The 19,265-nt window shown below is 45.5% G+C and overlaps 1 protein-coding gene and 1 long non-coding RNA gene across 2 annotated transcripts in view; one reads left to right on the top strand and one right to left on the bottom strand.

Moving 5' to 3' along the window:
* Positions 1–10,787, bottom strand: part of SORD (sorbitol dehydrogenase) — a 57,318-nt gene extending 46,531 nt beyond the window's left edge. The window contains exon 1 of the mRNA XM_004609798.2: positions 10,582–10,787. Coding sequence (XP_004609855.1) covers positions 10,582–10,644 — 63 coding nt within the window. The 5' untranslated portion in view covers positions 10,645–10,787. The remainder of the gene's footprint in view (positions 1–10,581) is intronic.
* A 113-nt stretch (positions 10,788–10,900) lies between these two features.
* On the top strand, positions 10,901–15,030 carry LOC129403570 (uncharacterized). The gene is made up of 3 exons (XR_008629301.1): positions 10,901–11,034; positions 13,859–13,915; positions 14,474–15,030. It is a non-coding gene; the product is annotated as an uncharacterized LOC129403570 (long non-coding RNA).
* The last annotated feature ends 4,235 nt before the right edge of the window (positions 15,031–19,265 follow it).

The following is a 19,265-nucleotide window of genomic DNA, read 5'->3' as shown; positions in this document are numbered from 1 at the left end:
TTTGACAGCCCCTTCTAAGACTGGAGTTTGGAATAGTGCAGTTGGATTGCAGTGGAGTTTTTTTTTTCTTCTTCTTTTTTTCTTTTTCTTTTGGGGTTGTATCTGGTGATGCACAGTGGTTACTCCTGGCTCTGCACTCAGGAATTACTCCTGGCAGTGCTCGGGGGACCATATGGGATGCTGAGAATCGAACCCAGGTTGGCCATGTGCAAGGCAAACACCCTACCTGCTGTGCTATCGCTCCAGCCCTGCAGTGGAGAGTTTTTAAGGCTCAACTCTCAGCTGTGGGAAAGAGTCAAAGGCCCTATCATTGCCTTAGCAGAGGACAGCAGGGGAGGTATCCAGCCCCAGCCCACACATTAGTTTCCTGCTCCAAGGCACGAGTCAACCTGTAGGCTGGCTTCCCTACACAATGAAGAACAGAGCAGGAGGCCTTAGTTTTAATGCTTTCTTCCTGCCTCAGTTTTCTCTGTTGATTGCTTTCAGGGTAAGAGCAAAATCTAAAGTTTTCCTCAAAATTGTCCCTTTGGTAATAAGACGCTTTCTTCCAGTTTCTCAGCATGACTGGAGTATGGAAGTTAGCATATGGCAGGTATCTAGAAAGTTTCTTCTTTTTGGGCAGGAGAACCAATAAAAACAAGGCAAGTGCCCTACCTTACATAGATCCCCGAGCACCTCTGGGTATGGTCCTCTGGGTGTGGTCCCCAGTACCACAGGGCCTTTGCACTGAACTGCCACCCTGGTTGGGGAGAATCATCACAGGGGTTCCCCAGAACTTTCTGAGTGGCATCTGGGAACCCACTTCCCCAAAAGAAAGTTTTCTTCTTTCTTCAATCAAGTATTAATGGAAAGAAGTACAGTTGAAACTGCAACAAAAAGAGACAGTATGCTTCAAAAAAAAACCTCAAGGAAAAGTATTCCCAGCAATAGTACTTGCAGTTGGGTCTGACTCTAAAAGAAAGTGGGGAGAGATACAACCAGTTCAGTAAAATTTGGAGACAGTGCTCTCCTACCAGAATATGGGGGTTATGAGAGGACAAGGATTGTTTCTTATGAGAGATGGTGATGTTCTTAGAAAGTTTGTAGGCTGAAATAAATCACCACGGAAATGGCATCCCATGAAGCTGCTTCCGTGGAAGTACTGAAATCTTTAAGTACATAAGTAATTTCCATGCTTCTCTTTTATAATAAATTAAGGCTATCCAAACTAATAGAGAAATGAGAGGGCTGGACACTCTCTGAAAGTCCAGAGCTGGTGGCCTCTAGTTCAGGGCTCTGGGATTCAACCAGTCTTAATCTGTTAATCTTTCTAAGATACAGTCACTGAGTGAGTCCTATAAAAAATAGTCTCAATGGTCCCCTGAGCACCGCCAGGGGTAATTCCTGAGCACAGAGCCAGGAGTAACCCCTGTGCATCGCCGGGTGTGACCCAAAAAGAAAAAAATAAAATAATAAATAAATAAATAAATAAATAATAGTCTCAAATCTCACATGGCAAGTCACCAGACCTCCTGCAATTTTCAAACTCAAACTCACCCACACTCACCTGCTCAATCCCCTTCCCAAGCTCCACTTGCTGATTCAAGATTCCACTTAGGAGAGGATTGAGAAGGGAGGCATCTGGGCTAGTCCCATCCCTATGGGACTCGCGGAGGCTAGTTATGTAAATATTGGGATTGCAGCAACTGGGTTGGGCCATCCAACATGCTACCATCTACTTGGGACTGGTGCCTGGGTATCAGTCAGGGAAAGCAGCTCACAGACACAGACACAAGAATGAGAGTGATCAAACACTTGTCACTGTCTGCCATCCTCAGGCTAAGGAAGGGAGCTGTTCCTCCTTTTGAGATTTCCCTGGCACCTACACTTGGATTCATACGGATTATTAAAAGAATTGTTGCTATGGGCCAGAGCTATAGTAGAGCGCCTAGGGTGCTTGCCTTACAGTTAGTTGCCTTACAGTTAGAGAACTCAGGTTCTCTCCCCGGCATCCCATAGAGTCCCCCAAGCACCGCCAGAAGTAATTCCTGAGTGCAGAGCCAGGAATAAGCCCTGAGCACTGCTAGGTGTGGCCCCAAACCCAACCCCCCTGAAAAAAAAAATCATTGCTCAGTTATGACAGATTGATTAGCTATGTAAACTAATTTAAAATGTACTAACAGATTGGAAGGATACTATAGCAGGTAGGGCACTTGCCTTGAACATGGCCAACTTGGCTTTGATCACCAGCACCACCAGGAGTAATCCCTGAGCACAGAGCCAGGAGTAAGCCCTGAGTACCTCTAGATGCAGCGCCCCCTTCTCAAAAAAAAAAAAAAAACCCTCAGAAAAGAGAATGTACAAGCATCTGCCTACATAAGCCCTACAGGAACATATTAAACAGTTGTCTTTTTCTGAGGGGTGGGAGCACACCCAACAGCACAGAGAGGATCAAACCTGGGGCTTCTGCATGCGGTCTAGCCCTGTGAGCCATTTCTTGGCACTGGTAGTTCATTCTTCTCAACAAAAATATCACTCCAGCCCCCAAGAAACTACCCATTTTTTGGGGGGCCGGAGTGATAGCACAGTGGGTAGGGCGTTTGCCTTGCACACGGCCAACCCAGGTTTGATCCCCAGCATCCCATATGGTTCCCTGAGCACTTCCAGGGGTAATCCTGAGTGCAGAGCCAGGAATAACCCCTGTGCATTGCCGGGTGTGACCCAAAAAGCAAAAAAAAAAAATCCATTTTAATGGTCACACTAGGCTTAAAAAATTGGGGGCTGGAAAGATAGTATATCGGGTAGGGCACTTGCCTTACACACAGACAAGCTAGGTTTGAACCCTGGCTCCCCATGTGGTTCTCCGAACCCTGCCAAGAGTGAGCTCTGAGTGCAGGACCCTGAGCATTGTCAGGGGTGGCCAAGAAACTAAAACAAAATATAAAAAAGACTTAAAAAATAGTTGCTGAACTGTTTGCATACATACTTGTTTCTCCTGCTTAGTTTTCCTGTCATGAAATTTTATAAAAAAAATTTTCCCCTTGCCCATAATTCTAGCTTCCCCCTCAAGATAGAGCTGCTTTTATCAGGTCTGAGTATTCAGACTTAAAACAAAGTGGTAAACTCCACTTGTGCAATTATTGACTGCTCTGGTTGCTTTTAGGAGAAAATGCTAGCTTTGTGCTTTTTTGGCATTTTGCAGACAAAGGCAATGCTCTTCCAAAGCAGTTGGCAGAGAAGAAAGGATTTCCTGGAGTTATTCCCTGTTTATCTCATTTCAGTTTGTTTTACTGTTGAAATTTTAATTTTATTATTGAAAGTTTTGTTATATTATTGAATGAGAAAAAGGGTATTTCTTTGACCAATTTGCTATTATCCTGATTCTCCTTTTTTATAAAGAAGTTTTTGGTCTAGGGGTGGTGATTTTGGGGCCCATACTTGGCTACAATAAGGGATCACTTCTGGTAGTGCTTGGGAGACAATATATGGTGCCAGGGATCTCATGTGGGTTTATGTGCAAGATAGGTGCCTAGCCCACTGTGTTATCTCTCCAGCTGTAGAGTTTTCAATTTTACTTTCAGTCTCAAGAGCATCAAACAAATTTAGCTCAAGAATTGAACGTCAAAGTTATCTTCATGACCTCACTTGGTTATCTCCAGTTCAATGATCTTTAAAGGCTATCAGAAGGGGCCTTAGAGATAGCACAGGGGGAGATAATATAGCTGACGAGGCATTTGTGGCAGATTCCTGTTTGATCCAGCACTGCATATGGTTCCCTGAGTACCATCAGGAGTGACTCTTGAGCACTGAAACAGGAGCAGTGCCCAAACACTGAAAAAAAAAAAAGCAAAATAAATAAAAATGGAGCCTCTCAGGGTTAAATGGAAGCAGCTTGTTTTCTCAGAAGACCTAATGCTTAGATGATCCGGGTTAATAGCCCTTCATTACACAATCCCTTCTCCCCGCTCCAATCTTAACAGTTATGTGTATATGCAAAGAAGTGTATATGGAATGTGTTGTTTTACAGGCATGGAATTATCTTCTCTTTAAAAATGATTAGATTAGGGGCTGGAGCAATAGCACAGCAGGTAGGGCGTTTGCCTTGCACGCACGCAGTTGGTCAACCCGGGTTCCATTCCCAACATCCCATATGGTCCCCCGAGCACCACCAGGAGTAATTCCTGAGTTTATGAGTCAGGAATAACCCCTGTGTATCGCCGGGTGTGACCCAAAAAGAAAAAAAACAAAAAAAAAACATAAAAATGATTAGAGATTCAAAGCAGTTCTTACATAATAAACTTCTTCAAAGAGCAAGAACTGAAGCTCTATCTTCATGGCTCCCCAATTAATGTTTGAACTTGATGCTGATGTGTGGTTTTCTTGGCCTTTGATAATTAAACATCAACTTCTCATTCTAACATGCCTGTGGTTTCCTCATACAGCAGAGCATGCAACAAAAACCTGACTGGCCCCCAGGTGGTCAGTGTCCATGTCCCTAGAAGGAGGCGGGCGGGCTTGCTGCCGCTGTTTAGCCCCTGGCTAGGTGCACGTGTTTGAAGTCTGGCAGACCTGCCTGCCAGGACTAAGGGGGACAAAGTGTACTTGGTATGGTCGATGGGCTGTTGCTGTTAAGTGATGCAACAGAGGAAAAAGGCCAGGAGCATTTAGAAATGTTTACGGCTCTCTGACATTGCAGCAACATTGGCAGGCAGTAACACAAACATATTGTTGGACGGTCAACTGAAAACCACAATAAAATTTGCTTTTTCATCTGGGAAAGTTTGCGAAGTACTGCACAAAAAGCACAACGTGGGGCCAGGAATGTGGCTCGGCAGTAGAGCACATGCCTTGCATGTGTACGGCTCAGCGTTCAATTCCTGGCACCACCTGGTCCTCTGAACACTAAGTCAGGAGTAGCCCCTCAGCACATCTGGGTGCGACCCCAGGAAACAAAGAGAAGTAGTATGCTACAAAGGCCAGGTATGTGACTCAGTGAGGGAAAACAAGCTTTGCAAGTGTGAGGCTCTGGGTCTGGCAAGCCTGTGCAATCTTGCTATCACAACAAAAGGGAGAATAAAGGATACTTCTTTTGTGTGTTTGATTGGTTGGGGCCCACATCTGATGGTACTCAGGGCTTATTACTCCTGGCTCTGCATTCAGTGCATTCAGGGATCACTCCTGGAGGTGCTCGAGGAGGTCATCTGGGGTACCAGCGATTAGACCCAGATTGGCTGTGTGCAAGGCAAGAAAAGCCCCACAGGCTGTACAATTGCTACATCCGAGAGGACATTTCAATAAGAAGATAACTCCTGTCTCTGCATGTATGTGTACGCGTATGTATTCACAGGTTCTCACGACTGACCACCCTGTGTAGTCACTTAGAGCACGCGGTCCCTAGTCCACGGGCCACAGAGTACCGGAGGCTCTGGTCTTCCTCCCTTGCTATGGAGTCAAAATGACCATTGGGTTGATTAATCTTTCTTTTCCTGCAGTCGCACCTTCCAAAGAAGGCAAAGGGAATCCTGCCTTCTCCATAGGCAGGAGGCAGACTGGGTGTTAAGTTTCCTTCCTGTCAGGTGGGGGGACCAAGTTTCAAGCAGCCCAAACCACATTTTCCCACAGAACCAGTGTCCTGGCCTCTGGCCCGTCTTTGGCCTTAAGTGAAGTGGGAAGGCAGAACCGGCAGAAATGAGTGCACCCCTGCTTCTTTCCCGAGAGTGTTTGTGAAAACCACTTCAGATTTAGAAATGCACCTTTCTCTAGATAATCCCCTTGGAAGGTGTTTCTGAAGCAGGAGCCATTTCTCTCTGCAGAGGGTCTCCATGCTCCTAAAGGCCATAGCAGGGAATCTCAGATTTCATTCTTATTCACCCACAGGGAGGAGAACCAGTTGTTCTCCATCAGAGCAATCCCTGCTGCTTTCTCTCCTTTGCTACTGGTTCCACCAACCAAGCCCGAACTATGTGGGCACTATTCACCATAAGGAAGTGGGGAGAGGGTTTGGTACCTGCCATCAAGCTTTTATTACCCCAGCTGCCCACCCTTTCTTTCTCATCAAAACAAAGAAGGTGCTGGAGAGATAATACAGGGGGTGAGGTGTTTGCTTTGCTTGCAATCTACTGCTATTGCATTCCTGGCACTACATTTGGTCCCTCCCAGAACCATGTGAGCACAGATCCAGGAGTAAGCCATGAGCACTGCTGGATGTGTCCTCCCTGCTGCCTCCCAGAAAAAAAAAAAAACCCAAGACAAAAACAAAAAACCTGAGAAGAATTCCTAGTGATTAAGGAAGCAAAACAATGGCTGGAGGTGTGGCTTGGTGAAGAGTACAATGGAACAGTCATACTGCTACATTCTATTGGCTTTGATTGGATTAAGGTAGAACCTAACAAATGCTTTTGTACAGGTTAAGCCCCAAACTCCTGGTGGGGCAAAGGTGATCAGTGAAAACTGCAACGTAACTCTTATTGATCTAGTCCTCATCACATGAAAAATCCCTGCCTCCATATCATTTCTCCCCTAATTCCAGTACATAGGATATACCTAAATGTAGCAACAAGTCTTACAATGGAGATGTTACTGGTGCCCGCTCGAGCAAATACCTAAGTATGCAAGATTATTTACTGTTCATTATTATGTTCATTATTATGTTCCTCAACTATACATGCTCACTGTCCCTCATAAATTGCATGATATTTCCTGGAAAACCTCCTAAGTGTGCAGCGATAGCACCTAATTTTACTTACCATAGAACCTGACTCCCGCTTTCTAAAGCTGGCTCCTCTGCCTGGTCTGGCCAAGCTGTCTCAATTTGTAAACTGTTCTCTTGCCAATAAAGACTTTCCTTTCTTTTTAGCTGCCCCTGTGGTAAAACATACCCTACCTACCCCTGGGATACACTAAGAAGGTGCTGGGGTGATGGCCCACTTAAGAAGGAACACCTGTGGGGTGACAGGAGTCTCAGAAGCAGCTCCCCTCACCACTCCTACTCTTTTTGTTTTTCTTTTTGGGTCACACCCGGCACTGCACAGGGGTTACTCCTGCCTCTGCACTCAGGAATTACTTCTGGCGGTGCTCAGGGGACCCTATGGGATGCTGGGAATCGAACCCGGGTAGTCTGCGTTCAAGGCAAAAGCCCTACCCGCTGTGCTATCGCTCCAGCCCCTCAACTCCCACTCTTTTGGTCTTTTCCCACAGTATTGAGGTTCTCTAAAAGAAATGTCATCCATTCTTTCCTTGGCATGTACACCATGGGTCCAGCCCAGCCTGAGCGAGGGCCCCAACCCACCTCTAGGGCACTATTAAGACAGGACAACTTGTTCCTATGCAAGAAATGGTGAAAACCAAAGTCAGCCCCTCAGGTTGGTCAGCTTCCACATTTCCCCTGGGGAGGGCACGGGCTGCTGTTTGGAAAGCAGAGAAGCCCGAAATCTCCAGCCCACTTACCGTCCCTGTGCTCCACATCCCCCAAACCAAAGGAACTTCTCAAAGATACCATGAAGTCTGATACTGAGACATCGTAAACTCACATTTCAAACCTGACCTCAGCTTCGTTTATTCTCACTAACACATGCTCTGCCTCTCACTCTTAGGCCCGGGAGTTCTCCAAAATCCACTCTGAGCCCTTCCACCAGGTTGGGTACTGGCTCTAGTGATATTCTCTAGCCCGCCACACTTTTACAGCAATACTGCTATAATCAAAGAATTGATATAGCCAGGTTGATATTATCTACCTAAACAAACAAAAAAATAGATCAGGACAAGTCCAGACTCTTTGGCAGTCCCTGGCGATCATTCCTGGCAATGCTCAGAAGTCCATGCAGTGTGTGTATATGTGTGTGTGTGTGTGTGTGTGTGTGTGTGTGTGTGTGTGAGCGAGCAGTATTCCCTCAAGCAATCAATTTTAAGAACTCTCTGGCCCCTTCAGTTTTCAAGGCTTTGTTCCACCAAACCAGGGTCCACAGAATTAGTCTGGTTGAGCAGCTTAACAATATGAACTTAAGAGCTGTAAAAAGTAAGAACCTAGATTTGCCTTTCTAGGTCTTTTTGTTTGTTTGTTAATTTTGGTGTGGGGCCATATCCTGTGCTCAGTGCTTACTCCTGGCCCTATGCTTCAGTGGTGACATGCAGAGCAAGGGATGAACAAGAGTCAGACCTGTGAAAGGCAAACGCATCAGCATCTCTACCATCTTTCCAGTCCTGCAACTCTAGATCTGAAAGCAGGCCCTAAGCAGATGGAGAGATGAGAACTGTCTTCTCCACCTTCCCCACTCAAGCATTCCATTAATCATATCTATTTTCAGGGGCCAGGAAATAGGACCTAGAGTCTGGGACTACACAAACCTCGACACTTGCTCTCCCATTTGCTCCCAGGGATTCCAACTTCAAGCGTTTGTCTCCCCTGTGGTCTCTTTCTGGAGCAAAGGCCTTTTCTGAGAAGCCTATACTCCCTGAGGTTCTCTCTCTCCCTACCACATTATTTACTTCACCTGTCTGACCTGGGGCGAGGAGTTGGAAGTGGGACAGTGTTTCCCTTCTCCTTTATGGACCACAGCCCAGTTAGAACATGGTATGAACAGTCTCATCAGATCTCACCGAACAACTGAACTTGAAATTCCTGGGAGCTGTGTAGAGCTGGACCACTTTCCCTTCCTCATAATACCATCCCATGTATAGTAATAGTGTCTGAAAATAAATAGCACTAATAGTGTCTAACTTCGGTAGAAGGCTCAGGTTCAGTAGAGGCAATGGGAATACAGGAATAAGAATCTGAACTCGTTTTTCTCTGGACTCTGTTAAGCTGTGGGGTGGCCACTTAGCAGAGGAAATGGAGAGTTGGCTCTGGATGATATTTTTTAGTTTGGGTTACAAACCTCTAGAAAATTCAGAGATATGGGGTTCAAAGGAACTCCCTAAACTGGCACCACCAGGGGTCACTCCTGAACACAGGAGTTCTGCCAGGTTTAGCCTAAACCTCCCCACCCCAAAAATGGGGGCTGAAAAGATAGTTCAGGGGTTAATGAACTTGCCTTGCATACAGCCAACCCTGGTTTGAATTCCCAACATCACTCATGGTCCTCAGCACAGAGCCAGGAGTTAGCACTGAGCACAGCTGGGTATGTCAGGGGGATAAACAAATAGGTAGCCAGATAGGTAATAAAGAAATAAAGTCCCCAAACTCCTAGCAATTATTAAATTTGCCTGTTTGCATTCTGTGGAAAGACTCCGGATTCTCAGATAGTCCAGGACTGCTAATCTGCATACCCAAGTGTTTCCTGCAATGCATTCTCCAGAACATTCAGATCCTGAGGCACTTTCTATTTGAGGAAGAAGGGACTAGAGAGAGAGGCCTGGCACCCCTCCCATATACCCCCGGCCACTCCAGGCCTCTTGAGGTGGACTTTGTCAAGGGAGGCCTGACTGCTCACTGAGCTCTGGTGAGCCCAGAAGCTGAGGCAGTTTCTGTGGCAGAAGGCAGACTCTTAAGGAGACAGGGGATCAACATTAAGTAAAAACTGCTAGAAAGAGAACCAGAAGTTAATTAGTGACATCAGTATGGAAGGAACCTTAAAGACAGAGACTATCAAGATCTAGAAGTCCAGATCCTGGTGGAATAGTACCTTAAAAGTGGGGGCTTAACAGCCAGGAGTAGTTACTGAATACAGAGCCAGGATAACCCCTGAGCATCTCTGGGTATGACCCAAAAAACAAAACAACAACAACAACAACAAAAAAGTAGGGGCTTATAAGTATATGGTCATGAGTTCAAATCCCAGTGTCCCACATATATCAGGAGAGACCCTGTTAGCTCAGCTTCTTGAATTGAATAATAACTCTGCATTCCCTGATTGTCCACACACAAGCATCTACTGGCTTCAAAGCATCCAGGTTTGTATAAGAACCACGAGGTGGTAGTTTCAGCAGCACAGTCACTAAAGATGTGCAAGCCCCACACAGTAGGCGCAACCTCTGCAAGCAAACAGTCATCTGTGAGCACCCAATCATTACACGTGCTTCTCCACCAAGGGTGTGAGCCTGGTGTGTAAGCACTGCATCTAAAGGAATACAACCCTCCTGGGAGCTCACAGCAGCAGAGCAGCAAGTGCAACCTAACGAGCACCTCTCAGGAGAGCACCACAGCTAAAACTACAGTGTCAGTGCTACAGCCTGGGATGGGAACCCGCATCTTCCATCGCATCAACAATTGGAGGAGAGATTTCTTTTCTTAAAAGTTCAACCAGAGGCTGAATTACACGCCTGCAGCTGGCAAAGGAGGAAGGGATTCCACCGTGGTTTTGGTTTGGGTTTTCAGGTTTGTTTGTTTGTTTGTTTTGCAACCCTCCTGGACTCCTGCCTCGTGTACCACCACGGAACCAGATTCCCCTCATACTGCAAGAGCCCTGCCTGACAGCACCTAAGCAAACAATCTAATTGCCCCATCCCCCAACCTGGCAATCTGCTGTAATCTGTCAGCCCGGGCGTGCAAGGTGCGGGTCTGCGCACAGCTGGAACTGGGGCGCTGGGGCTGGGGCTGGCCTGGTGTGGGTAGGGGGTCAGTAGGGCGGGGTAGGGATATGCTCCCCACTCCCTTTTCCGTTTTACCAGGCGCAGGTCCCCGACTCCATGAACCACGACGGAAAGGTTCTCAGGCTTGGTCGCCGCCATGTCGTCCCCTTCTGTTCCAGTCCAGTCTACACTCCGCAGGACACGTGAGGGTAGTGGTGACTGCCCTGCAGAGGGTCGATTTTCTAGAAGTCGGAGGGAGGCTGGGCTTAGGCGGGGTGGCGCGTGCCCGGCCGGGGCGGGGCTTCTTTGTCCCTGACAACCCCGGGGCGGGCCTCGCGGGCTGGGCGGGGCTTGCGCCTCTTTCCCTCCTCCCCCCCCCCCACCCACTCGATCTGGACGGGGGGAGGGGGGCGAGGGAGGACTGGGCGTGCAGCGGGTGGTCTAGGCGGCCTAGCGCGATCCCGAGGATACCCTGACAGGAGCCTGCAGAAACAACAGCTACCAAACCAGTTTTCTCATGTTGACTGCAACGGAATAGAGATGAGTCCTGTAAGGGTTTTCCAACATTTAAAATAATTTAGGTGAAACCGGAGGGGTCTGTATAATCAGTTCTGGGAGTGTCGAGGCAATTGAGTGATCCAAGGTGAAGTGCCTTGCTTGCAAGAGAACCTGAGTTTGATTCCTGATGCTGCAAAATAAAAATGATGATAGTTTTTCAAATAATAAGAATTAGGGGTCAGACACTACAAGGGGTAAGGCAGTTTGCCTTGTGTGCTGCACTGTGTATGGTTCCCTGAGCACGGACAGGAGTGGTCCCTGAGCGCAGAACTAGGTAGGAGTAAACCCTGAGCACAGTCAGATGTGGTCCCCCAACAAACTAGTAATAAACATCTTAGATAAAAACCACAAAGTTTTTAATGACATAGGCTTCAGGTGTGTATCAGCAATAAAACATTTGCCTTGCATGCATGAGATCCTGGGGTTGATTTAATAGTAATAATAATAATAATAATAATAATAGACCAATGACATGACAATGAGCAGTCAGGGTTAAATTACTGTTGTACATGGTATAAGACGTCCTTTACCAGAGTCAAAAGGACAGTGAAGGGTTAGAGCACGAGTTCAGTCTGTGACACCTCATATGTTTCCCTAAGCACTGTCACAAGTGACTCCTGGGCACAAAATCAAAGTAACTCCCTGCCCTACTCTTCCACACGTGTTGTGGTTGGGGTCCAAAAGCCCGAAAGGGGATCAAAAAAATGAAAGACGTCATGAAGGGACAGGAGAGATAGCTCTCTGGAGTAGGGCACGTGCTTTGCACGCAGAAGGTTGAGATTTGATCCCTGGAGGCTCATGGTTCCTAAGTGCCTCTGGAAGGGACATTTGAGTACCCAGCCAGAGTAGCCCCTGAACTCTGTAGCCCAAAGTTCAAAATAAATAACTAGATGTCATCACAAAGAATGTCTTAACTTGTTAGTAAATTCCCAATTGAAATAACAGTTATGAAATTTGACAAAATTTTGAAATAAGACTGATCTGGAATAAAATTGTGATTTTATCACTTAATAGCTATGTGATTTTGGATAAGACTGTCAGTTTTCTCATTTTTAAAATAAAAATTACTTTAACTACTTCAAATGTTCATTTGTGGAATTAATGAAACAGTATTTTTACGGTCAATGTGTTAAACTGACATCCTCAAACTATCCTCAAATTTTCAACAATATTCCAATAAAAGGAATGAAAATATTTTTCAGTAGAAATGTCCTGTGTAATGGGATTATTAGTGAATGATAAAAATTAGGTGGGTGGCAAGGACATCTAGATGGAATTAAGGTAACATATATATACTGGTCTGAGCTGGATTAGATTAAACTCTAATGTGACTTATTATATTTTGGGCTTTGGGTCACACCCACCAGTGCTCAGGAGTCAGTCTTGACAGTGCTCAGGGTCCAGGTGGAACCAGAAATCAAACTCAGACTTCCTGATTGCAAAGTGTTGCACTCCAGTCATTTGAGTATCTTCCTGGTCCAGGTTAAGTTTAAAACTAATTAATTGGGGGCTGGAGCGATAGCCCAGCGGGTAGGGCGTTTGCCTTGCATGCAGCCGACCCGGGTTCGATTCCCAGCATCCCATATGGTCCTCTGAGCACTGCCAGAGGTGATTCCTGAGTGCAGAGTCAGGAGTAACCCCTGAGCATCGCCAGGTGTGACCCAAAAAGCAAAAAAAAAACAAAAAACTAATTAATTGTATAATAATATGTATGTTGGGGACAAGATGGAATTATGATAGCATCAGGGTTACTTGGTCTCCAAAAGCATTTTGAAAAGGCTAATGGTCCCAAAGATCCAGATGCTAATCCCTGGAATCTGTGAATGTTACTTAATATGGCAAAACGGATTTAGCAGATGTAACTCAATTAAGGAATTTGAGATGGGAGAATAATCTGAATTAACTTGATGGTGACTAAATGTAATCAGAAAGCAGAGAGTCTCTTGCCCCGGTGCCTGGCTGTCTTCCCTGGAGCCCCTCGGAGATGGTGGGTTTCAGTTTCCCTACCCGCCCTGAGCAGTGCTCCCGAGGCGAAGACCTTCAGAGCCTAGCCACAGCCATGCTCAAGGTCCCTCTCCACATGACGAGCCTCATGCATGAAGGAACCGGCAGAGGAACCCAGGTGTGTGGGACCTCCAAGGAGGCTGAGACCTCCAGACCTCCAAGCCTACTCAGATCGGGACTACTGGGCCTCTTCTGTCCAGATTCCCCATCTTCCAGTAGCTAGGTGGTCACACCCAAGGACTTGCTGCCCACCCCACCCCCCAGCCGTGTAATCCCACCAATGGCCAACATTCAGAGACTATAAAACCAAGCTCCTGGAAGCTTTGTGGCCGTGCAACATCTTATAGCCTAGTTCTCCCTATGGGTGAACATGGCAAGCTACCGAGTTTCCTGCCCACATAGGAAAGCCTCGCAAACTCCCCATGGCATATTCATATGCCCAAAACAGTAACAATGATGGGTCTCATTTCCCTGACCCTGAAGGAACCTCCAATGCGGCGCCACTGGAAAGGACGAGTAAGGAGAGGTTTCTAGAATCTCAGGGGTAGGACGAATGGATACATTACTGAAATCGCTTGAGAAATTCAATGATCAACGGGATGATGATGATCATCATCATCAGCAGCAGCAGCAGCAACAGCCATCTCTTCATCCCCAGAACTTAATCTTTTTATTGCTGAAGTTTAAACTCTTAGAGTAGTATTGGAAAATATCTAGTTTTTCACAAGTCCTGTGTTTTAGGTCCTGTGTTTTATGTTCTGTGTTTTAGGTTCCACATATTAGTGAGTTCTTCTTTTCTTTCCTTTTGTAGGATGGTTCTGAGTCACACCCAGTGGTGTAGAACAGTGAGTGATGGTTTAAAAATAGGGTAAGCACCTTACTTATATGCTATACTATTTCTCTGGCCCCTATTCAGTTTGTTTTTTAAATTTCATTTAGCATAATTCTCTCAAGGTCCTTCCAAGTTCTCACAAATGGCAGAATTTCCTTTCTTCTCATGACAGAATAACATACATTCTTAATATACCTTTATATATACATATATATAATTCCTTATGTATGTTGCTTTTACAAGTTCCTAATACTTATGTATGATTTAACATATACAAATTGGTAAATGTGATGTACTGTGCTAACAGAAAAAAAATGATAAAAATCATAGGGGCTGGGGCTGGAGCTGGAGCAATAGCACAGCGGGCAGGGCATTTGCCTTGCACGTGGCCGACCCGGGTTTGGTTCCCAGCATCCCATATGGTCCCCTGAGCACTGCCAGGAGTCTTAATTCCTGAGTGCAAAGCCAGGAGATAATCCCTGTGCATTGCTGGGTGTGACCCAAAAAGAAAATAAATAAATAAATAAAAAGACCATCTCAGAAAGAAGCAGGAAAAGCATTTTACAAAATTTAATATCCTTACACCTTCTCCAGATGGAGCCCTGGCAACAATGAGCAGCAACTAACATGGCTCCAGGATGCGGGACTGGGACAGCTCCGAACCGCAGCAGGGCACTGGAGTGGGGCGGCGTCAGCCCAGCCTCCAGGTGGCCCCGGCCGCCGGAAGTCATGCCCTCGACCCACCCTCGGTGCCATCTTGCCAACATTCAACAGAGAAGAAGCCGGGTGTTCTGGTGAGCAACACGGCTGGAGAATGCTCTGGGCCCTAGACCGGGCCAGCAACACCGATCCAGACGGAGGAGGTACAACGGTACACCTTCTCCAGATGGAGCCCCGGCGACAATGAGCAGCAACTAACACGGCTCCGGGATGCGGGATTGGGACAGCTCTGAACCGCGCAGCCCCTAACGTGGCTGCGCTGCGTGACCTTTTCTAAAAACTGAAAACATACAATCTTTTAATGGAAAACTAATTATCAAATGCTTCCTTGGTAGTACGGCTGTCTTTCTTGGGGGGAAAACTCCAACAACAATAGTGAGTTTTGTGTTGAAATATGGAACATAATCAAGGTAAAGAGAAAATGAAGTGAAATTCATCAGTTATACAGTTGGGGGTGGGGGGGCGGGGGCGGGGGGGTATACTGGGGTTTTTGGTTGTGGAATATGGGCACTGGTGAAGGGATGGGTGTTTGAATATTGTATAACTGAGACATAAACCTGAGAACTTTGTAACTTTCCACATGGTGATTCAATAAAAATTAAAAAAAAATTTAATATCCTGTCAAAATGTAAATGCTCAGGAACGAAGCAATAGTACAGGGGGTAGGGCATTTGCTTTGAATTCGGCTAAGCCAGATTCAATTCCCAGCATCCCATCCCATATGGTCTCCCAAGCACCGCCAGGAGTAACTCCTAAGTGCAAAGCCAGGAGTAACTCCTGTACATTGTTGGGTGTGACCCAGAAAGCAAAGCAAAAAAAAAAAAAAAAGCTCAAAATATGTATATTCTGATCATCAATAAGCTTAAATATTAATTTTAATTAAGATGCAATATTACCAATTAGGAGAAAACTACATAAAGGAAAAGGATAAAGACCCACTTTTAGTGGTGCTTGTGTGTGAGGAGCCACTGGGGTCATCCCTGATTGGGCTTAGGATGTCATATGGCAGGAAAATCAAACCCGGGGCCTTAAACATGAAAGACATGGGCTCTACCATTTGATCCACATCTTCAGTCCATTATAATAAAAAATATATATTTATAGGAGCTATTCTTCATTTCCACATCAGGTGGTGCTCAGGGAAACCATACCATTTCAAGGATCAAACTTGGGCCTCCAGGGGCTGGAGTAATAGTACAGCAGGTAGGGCATTTGCTTTGCAAGCAGCTGACCCAGTTTCGATCCCTTGCATCCCATATGATCCTCTGAGCACCACCAGAAATAACTCCCAGTGCAGTGCCAGGAACAACCCCTGAGCATTGCCCTGGGTGTGACCCCAAGAGCCAAAAACAAACAAACAAACAAATAAATAAACAAACTTGTGCCTCCTGCATGTGAAGCATGTACTTAGCCCTTCAAGCTATCACTCAGGCCCGTGGTTTATCTACTTTACCATTTAGACACTTGTATCACTTGTCATCCCATTATTCATTGATTTGCTTGAGCAGGCACCAGTAATGTCTCCATTCATCCCTGTCGCGTGCTAGTGTAGCCCAATGGCCTCTGCTCGCTCCAGGAACATGAAGAGCCTCAAACCATTTATTCAAGGTCTTGGTGAAGAAATCTGACCATCTTTTAGGTGGGCGGCCACACGGTCTTTTGACATCCCAAGGAATCCAGTTGGTAATAGCTCTAGTCCAGCGGTCGTCTCTGAATCTCATTAACGTGTTGGGCCCATCTGATTTTTGACACCTTAGCAAACGAGACAGCATCCCTGATTCTTGATTGTTGACAGAGGTCTGAAGTCTGGATTCCTTCTCTCACTTGGGTGGAATGTGATACTCCAAGCATAGCTCTTTTGATTCCTCAATTCCTCTTTGGGATACCCAAATAGCGTTCTCATCCTGTTTGCGTAGGGCCCAGGTCTCTGAGGCATATGTCAGTGCAGGAGAATGGTGGAGTCAAAAAGATGTGCCTGGAGCCGGAGGTTCTTCATCCCCTTAACCACTTCTTTGATGCTCTCGAAAGCGTTCCACACTGCTCTCTTCCTTCTGCACAGTTCTGGTGCCAAGTCGTTCCTCATGTTGAGTTCTCGACCCAGGTACACATAGCTGTTGCATTTGGAGATGTTCGTTCCATTGAGAGTAAATTGAACATCAGGGACTAGTTTGTTTTTCATAAACATTGTCTTGGTGAGATTTAACTACAGTCCAACCTTTCCACACTCGCAGTCAAAGTCGGCCAGCATTTTTGCCGCTTGGCTAATGTTTGGCATTATTAGAACAATGTCACCATTTAGACAAATGTTAAATATTTTCAAATTTCCATTGTGAGTTTTGTATATTTGTTTATTGGGGGAGATGGTTTGGCCACAACTGTAGTCTTCAGAGGTCAGTTCTCATGGTGCTGGGGTCAGAGGTGGTCACTATATGCAGTGATAAGGATTGAACCTGTCCACTGCATCCAAGGCAAGTGTTTAAACCCCTGTGCTATCTCTCCAGCCCCATGATCTAGTTTGGGGTATACAGGTTATTTAGAAGTATAGCTCTTATTACTCAGACATGAGGGTTTAAAATTTATTGTATTTTATTGATTTCTTACCTACTTGCACTCTGGTTAGAGTCCTTTGAATATTTTAGTTTTTTGAAAGTTGTTAAATTGTTAATAGTTAAGAAATGATTTAGGCCTGTATATAGACCATTATATAGCATTTAATATTTTCCATAGATGGTCCCAATGCCCTTTTTCTGATTTTTGTTTTTGAGCTATACTTGGTGATACTCACGGGTTACTCCTGGCTCTACTCAAGAATTATTCCTGGTGGTGCTAAGGGACCATGTGGGATGCTAGAGATAGAACTTGGATGGGGCACATGCAAGGCAAATGCCCTACCCATTATACTATTGCTCCAACCATTCTGGTGCCTTTTCAATGTGATTTTGCAATTTTCTCATCAACAGAAATGTAGGGCTGAAAATATGGCTCAATGGTAAAGCACATGCCTTATATGCAGGAGACCTGAGTTTCATGCTTACTGTCACCATAAGAAAAACAAGCTACAACTCTTCCTTTCTGGGCACAGCATGGCAATCACTGCTTTCTGAGCACAAAATGGAAGTACCAGCCCGGCTGCTGTGGGACGCACGGGAGTTCCTGGGGGGCGGGGAGTACTGGCCCACCCTCCACCAATATTTAAGCACACCGGCCACACGTGTCTGGCCTTTCGGCTGCTGCACAAGCATGATCCTGGAGGCCAACTGAACTATGGACACTAGCAGCTCGCAGAGGGGCCTCTGGACTGTGAACTGAGCCACTGCCCCATGCGGCGCCAGTGGGGAAGGGTTTCTCTCTCCAGGCTTTTCCATCTTATGAGCACCACAAAAGGGAAGTAAAAGCTTGCAGGGATGCAATTTCTGGCAGAATTTTTAAAATAACAGTGAGTTTTTTGTTGAAATATTGAAGGTAATCAAAGTAGCAGCCATTTCTCTAGACTGTGAACTAAGCTATAGTCCCATGCTGGCCGAGGAGAGGAAATATTCCTCTTTCCCAGTTGTATCCAATTTTCGGGGAGAAACGCAGTGTGGCATCCACCATATTATGAGGTCTATCAAGCAGTCAAGCAGGTACGAACTGGATGGCACGGGAAGGGGGAAGAGGAAAATAAAAAGAAAAAGGAAAAAAAAAGTTATGTACTTGGAGCAGTGGGACTTCATATCTCTTCATTCTAAGCCATGGAAAACTAATTATCAAATGCTTCCTTGTCAGTAGGGCTGTCTTTTTTGAGGGGAAACTTCAACAACAATAGTGAGTTTTGTGTTGAAGTATGGAATATAGTCAAGGTAAAGAGAAAATGAAGTGAAATTCATCAGTTGTGCAGGTGGGAGTGGGGGGGCAAGGATGGGAGGGATACTGGGGTTTTTGGTGGTGGAATATGGGCACTGGTGAAGGGATGGGTCATGAGTATAACTGAAACATAAGCCTAAGAACTTTGTAACTTCCCACATGGTGATTCAATAAAAAAAAAGTTAAAACAATGAACATGTGATTAAAAAAAAACAGAAAAACAAGCTAAAAGAAAAAGAGAATGTATACTTCCATCTCCTTTAAATTGAAGAACCCTCTGTAACTAACCAAGAGAAAATAAGTAATCCAGCTGACTTTGCTTCTAGTTTCTTGGAAGATGGCTGCCATGTCAGGAGCATAACAACTCTAGACCACCACAAAGTATGAGATACTGTAAGAAAAAGGCTAAGGATCACCAAGATACCAGGACATGATGGATAGATCACTGTATCACTGTCATCACGTTTTTCATTGATTTTCTTGAGTGGGCACCAGTAACGTTTCCATTAGTCCCAGCCCTGAAATTTTAGCAGCCTTTCCTTACTTGTCTTTCCCAACAATTGGAGGCTCTTTCAGGGTCAGGGGAATGGGACCTGTTATTGTTACTGTTTTTGGCTACCAAGAGCATCCTGCCTGCACAGCAGAGCCTGGCAAGCTCCCTGTGGCATATTCAATATGCTAAAAACAGTTGGATAGATAATCTCTGCAAATCTTCAGATGAGCCTAACCGCAGTCAAAAAGGAGAATGCAAGTGAAAGCCATAATCAACATCCAGTCAACCCACAGAACCTAGAGTCACCATTTTAAGCTTACACTTAAAAAT

This window comes from Sorex araneus, chromosome 3, assembly GCF_027595985.1.
Source record: "Sorex araneus isolate mSorAra2 chromosome 3, mSorAra2.pri, whole genome shotgun sequence".
NCBI classification, from domain to species: domain Eukaryota; kingdom Metazoa; phylum Chordata; class Mammalia; order Eulipotyphla; family Soricidae; genus Sorex; species Sorex araneus.
The sequence above is the reverse complement of the archived record's forward strand: the minus strand, read 5'-3'. Positions and strand labels throughout refer to the sequence as shown.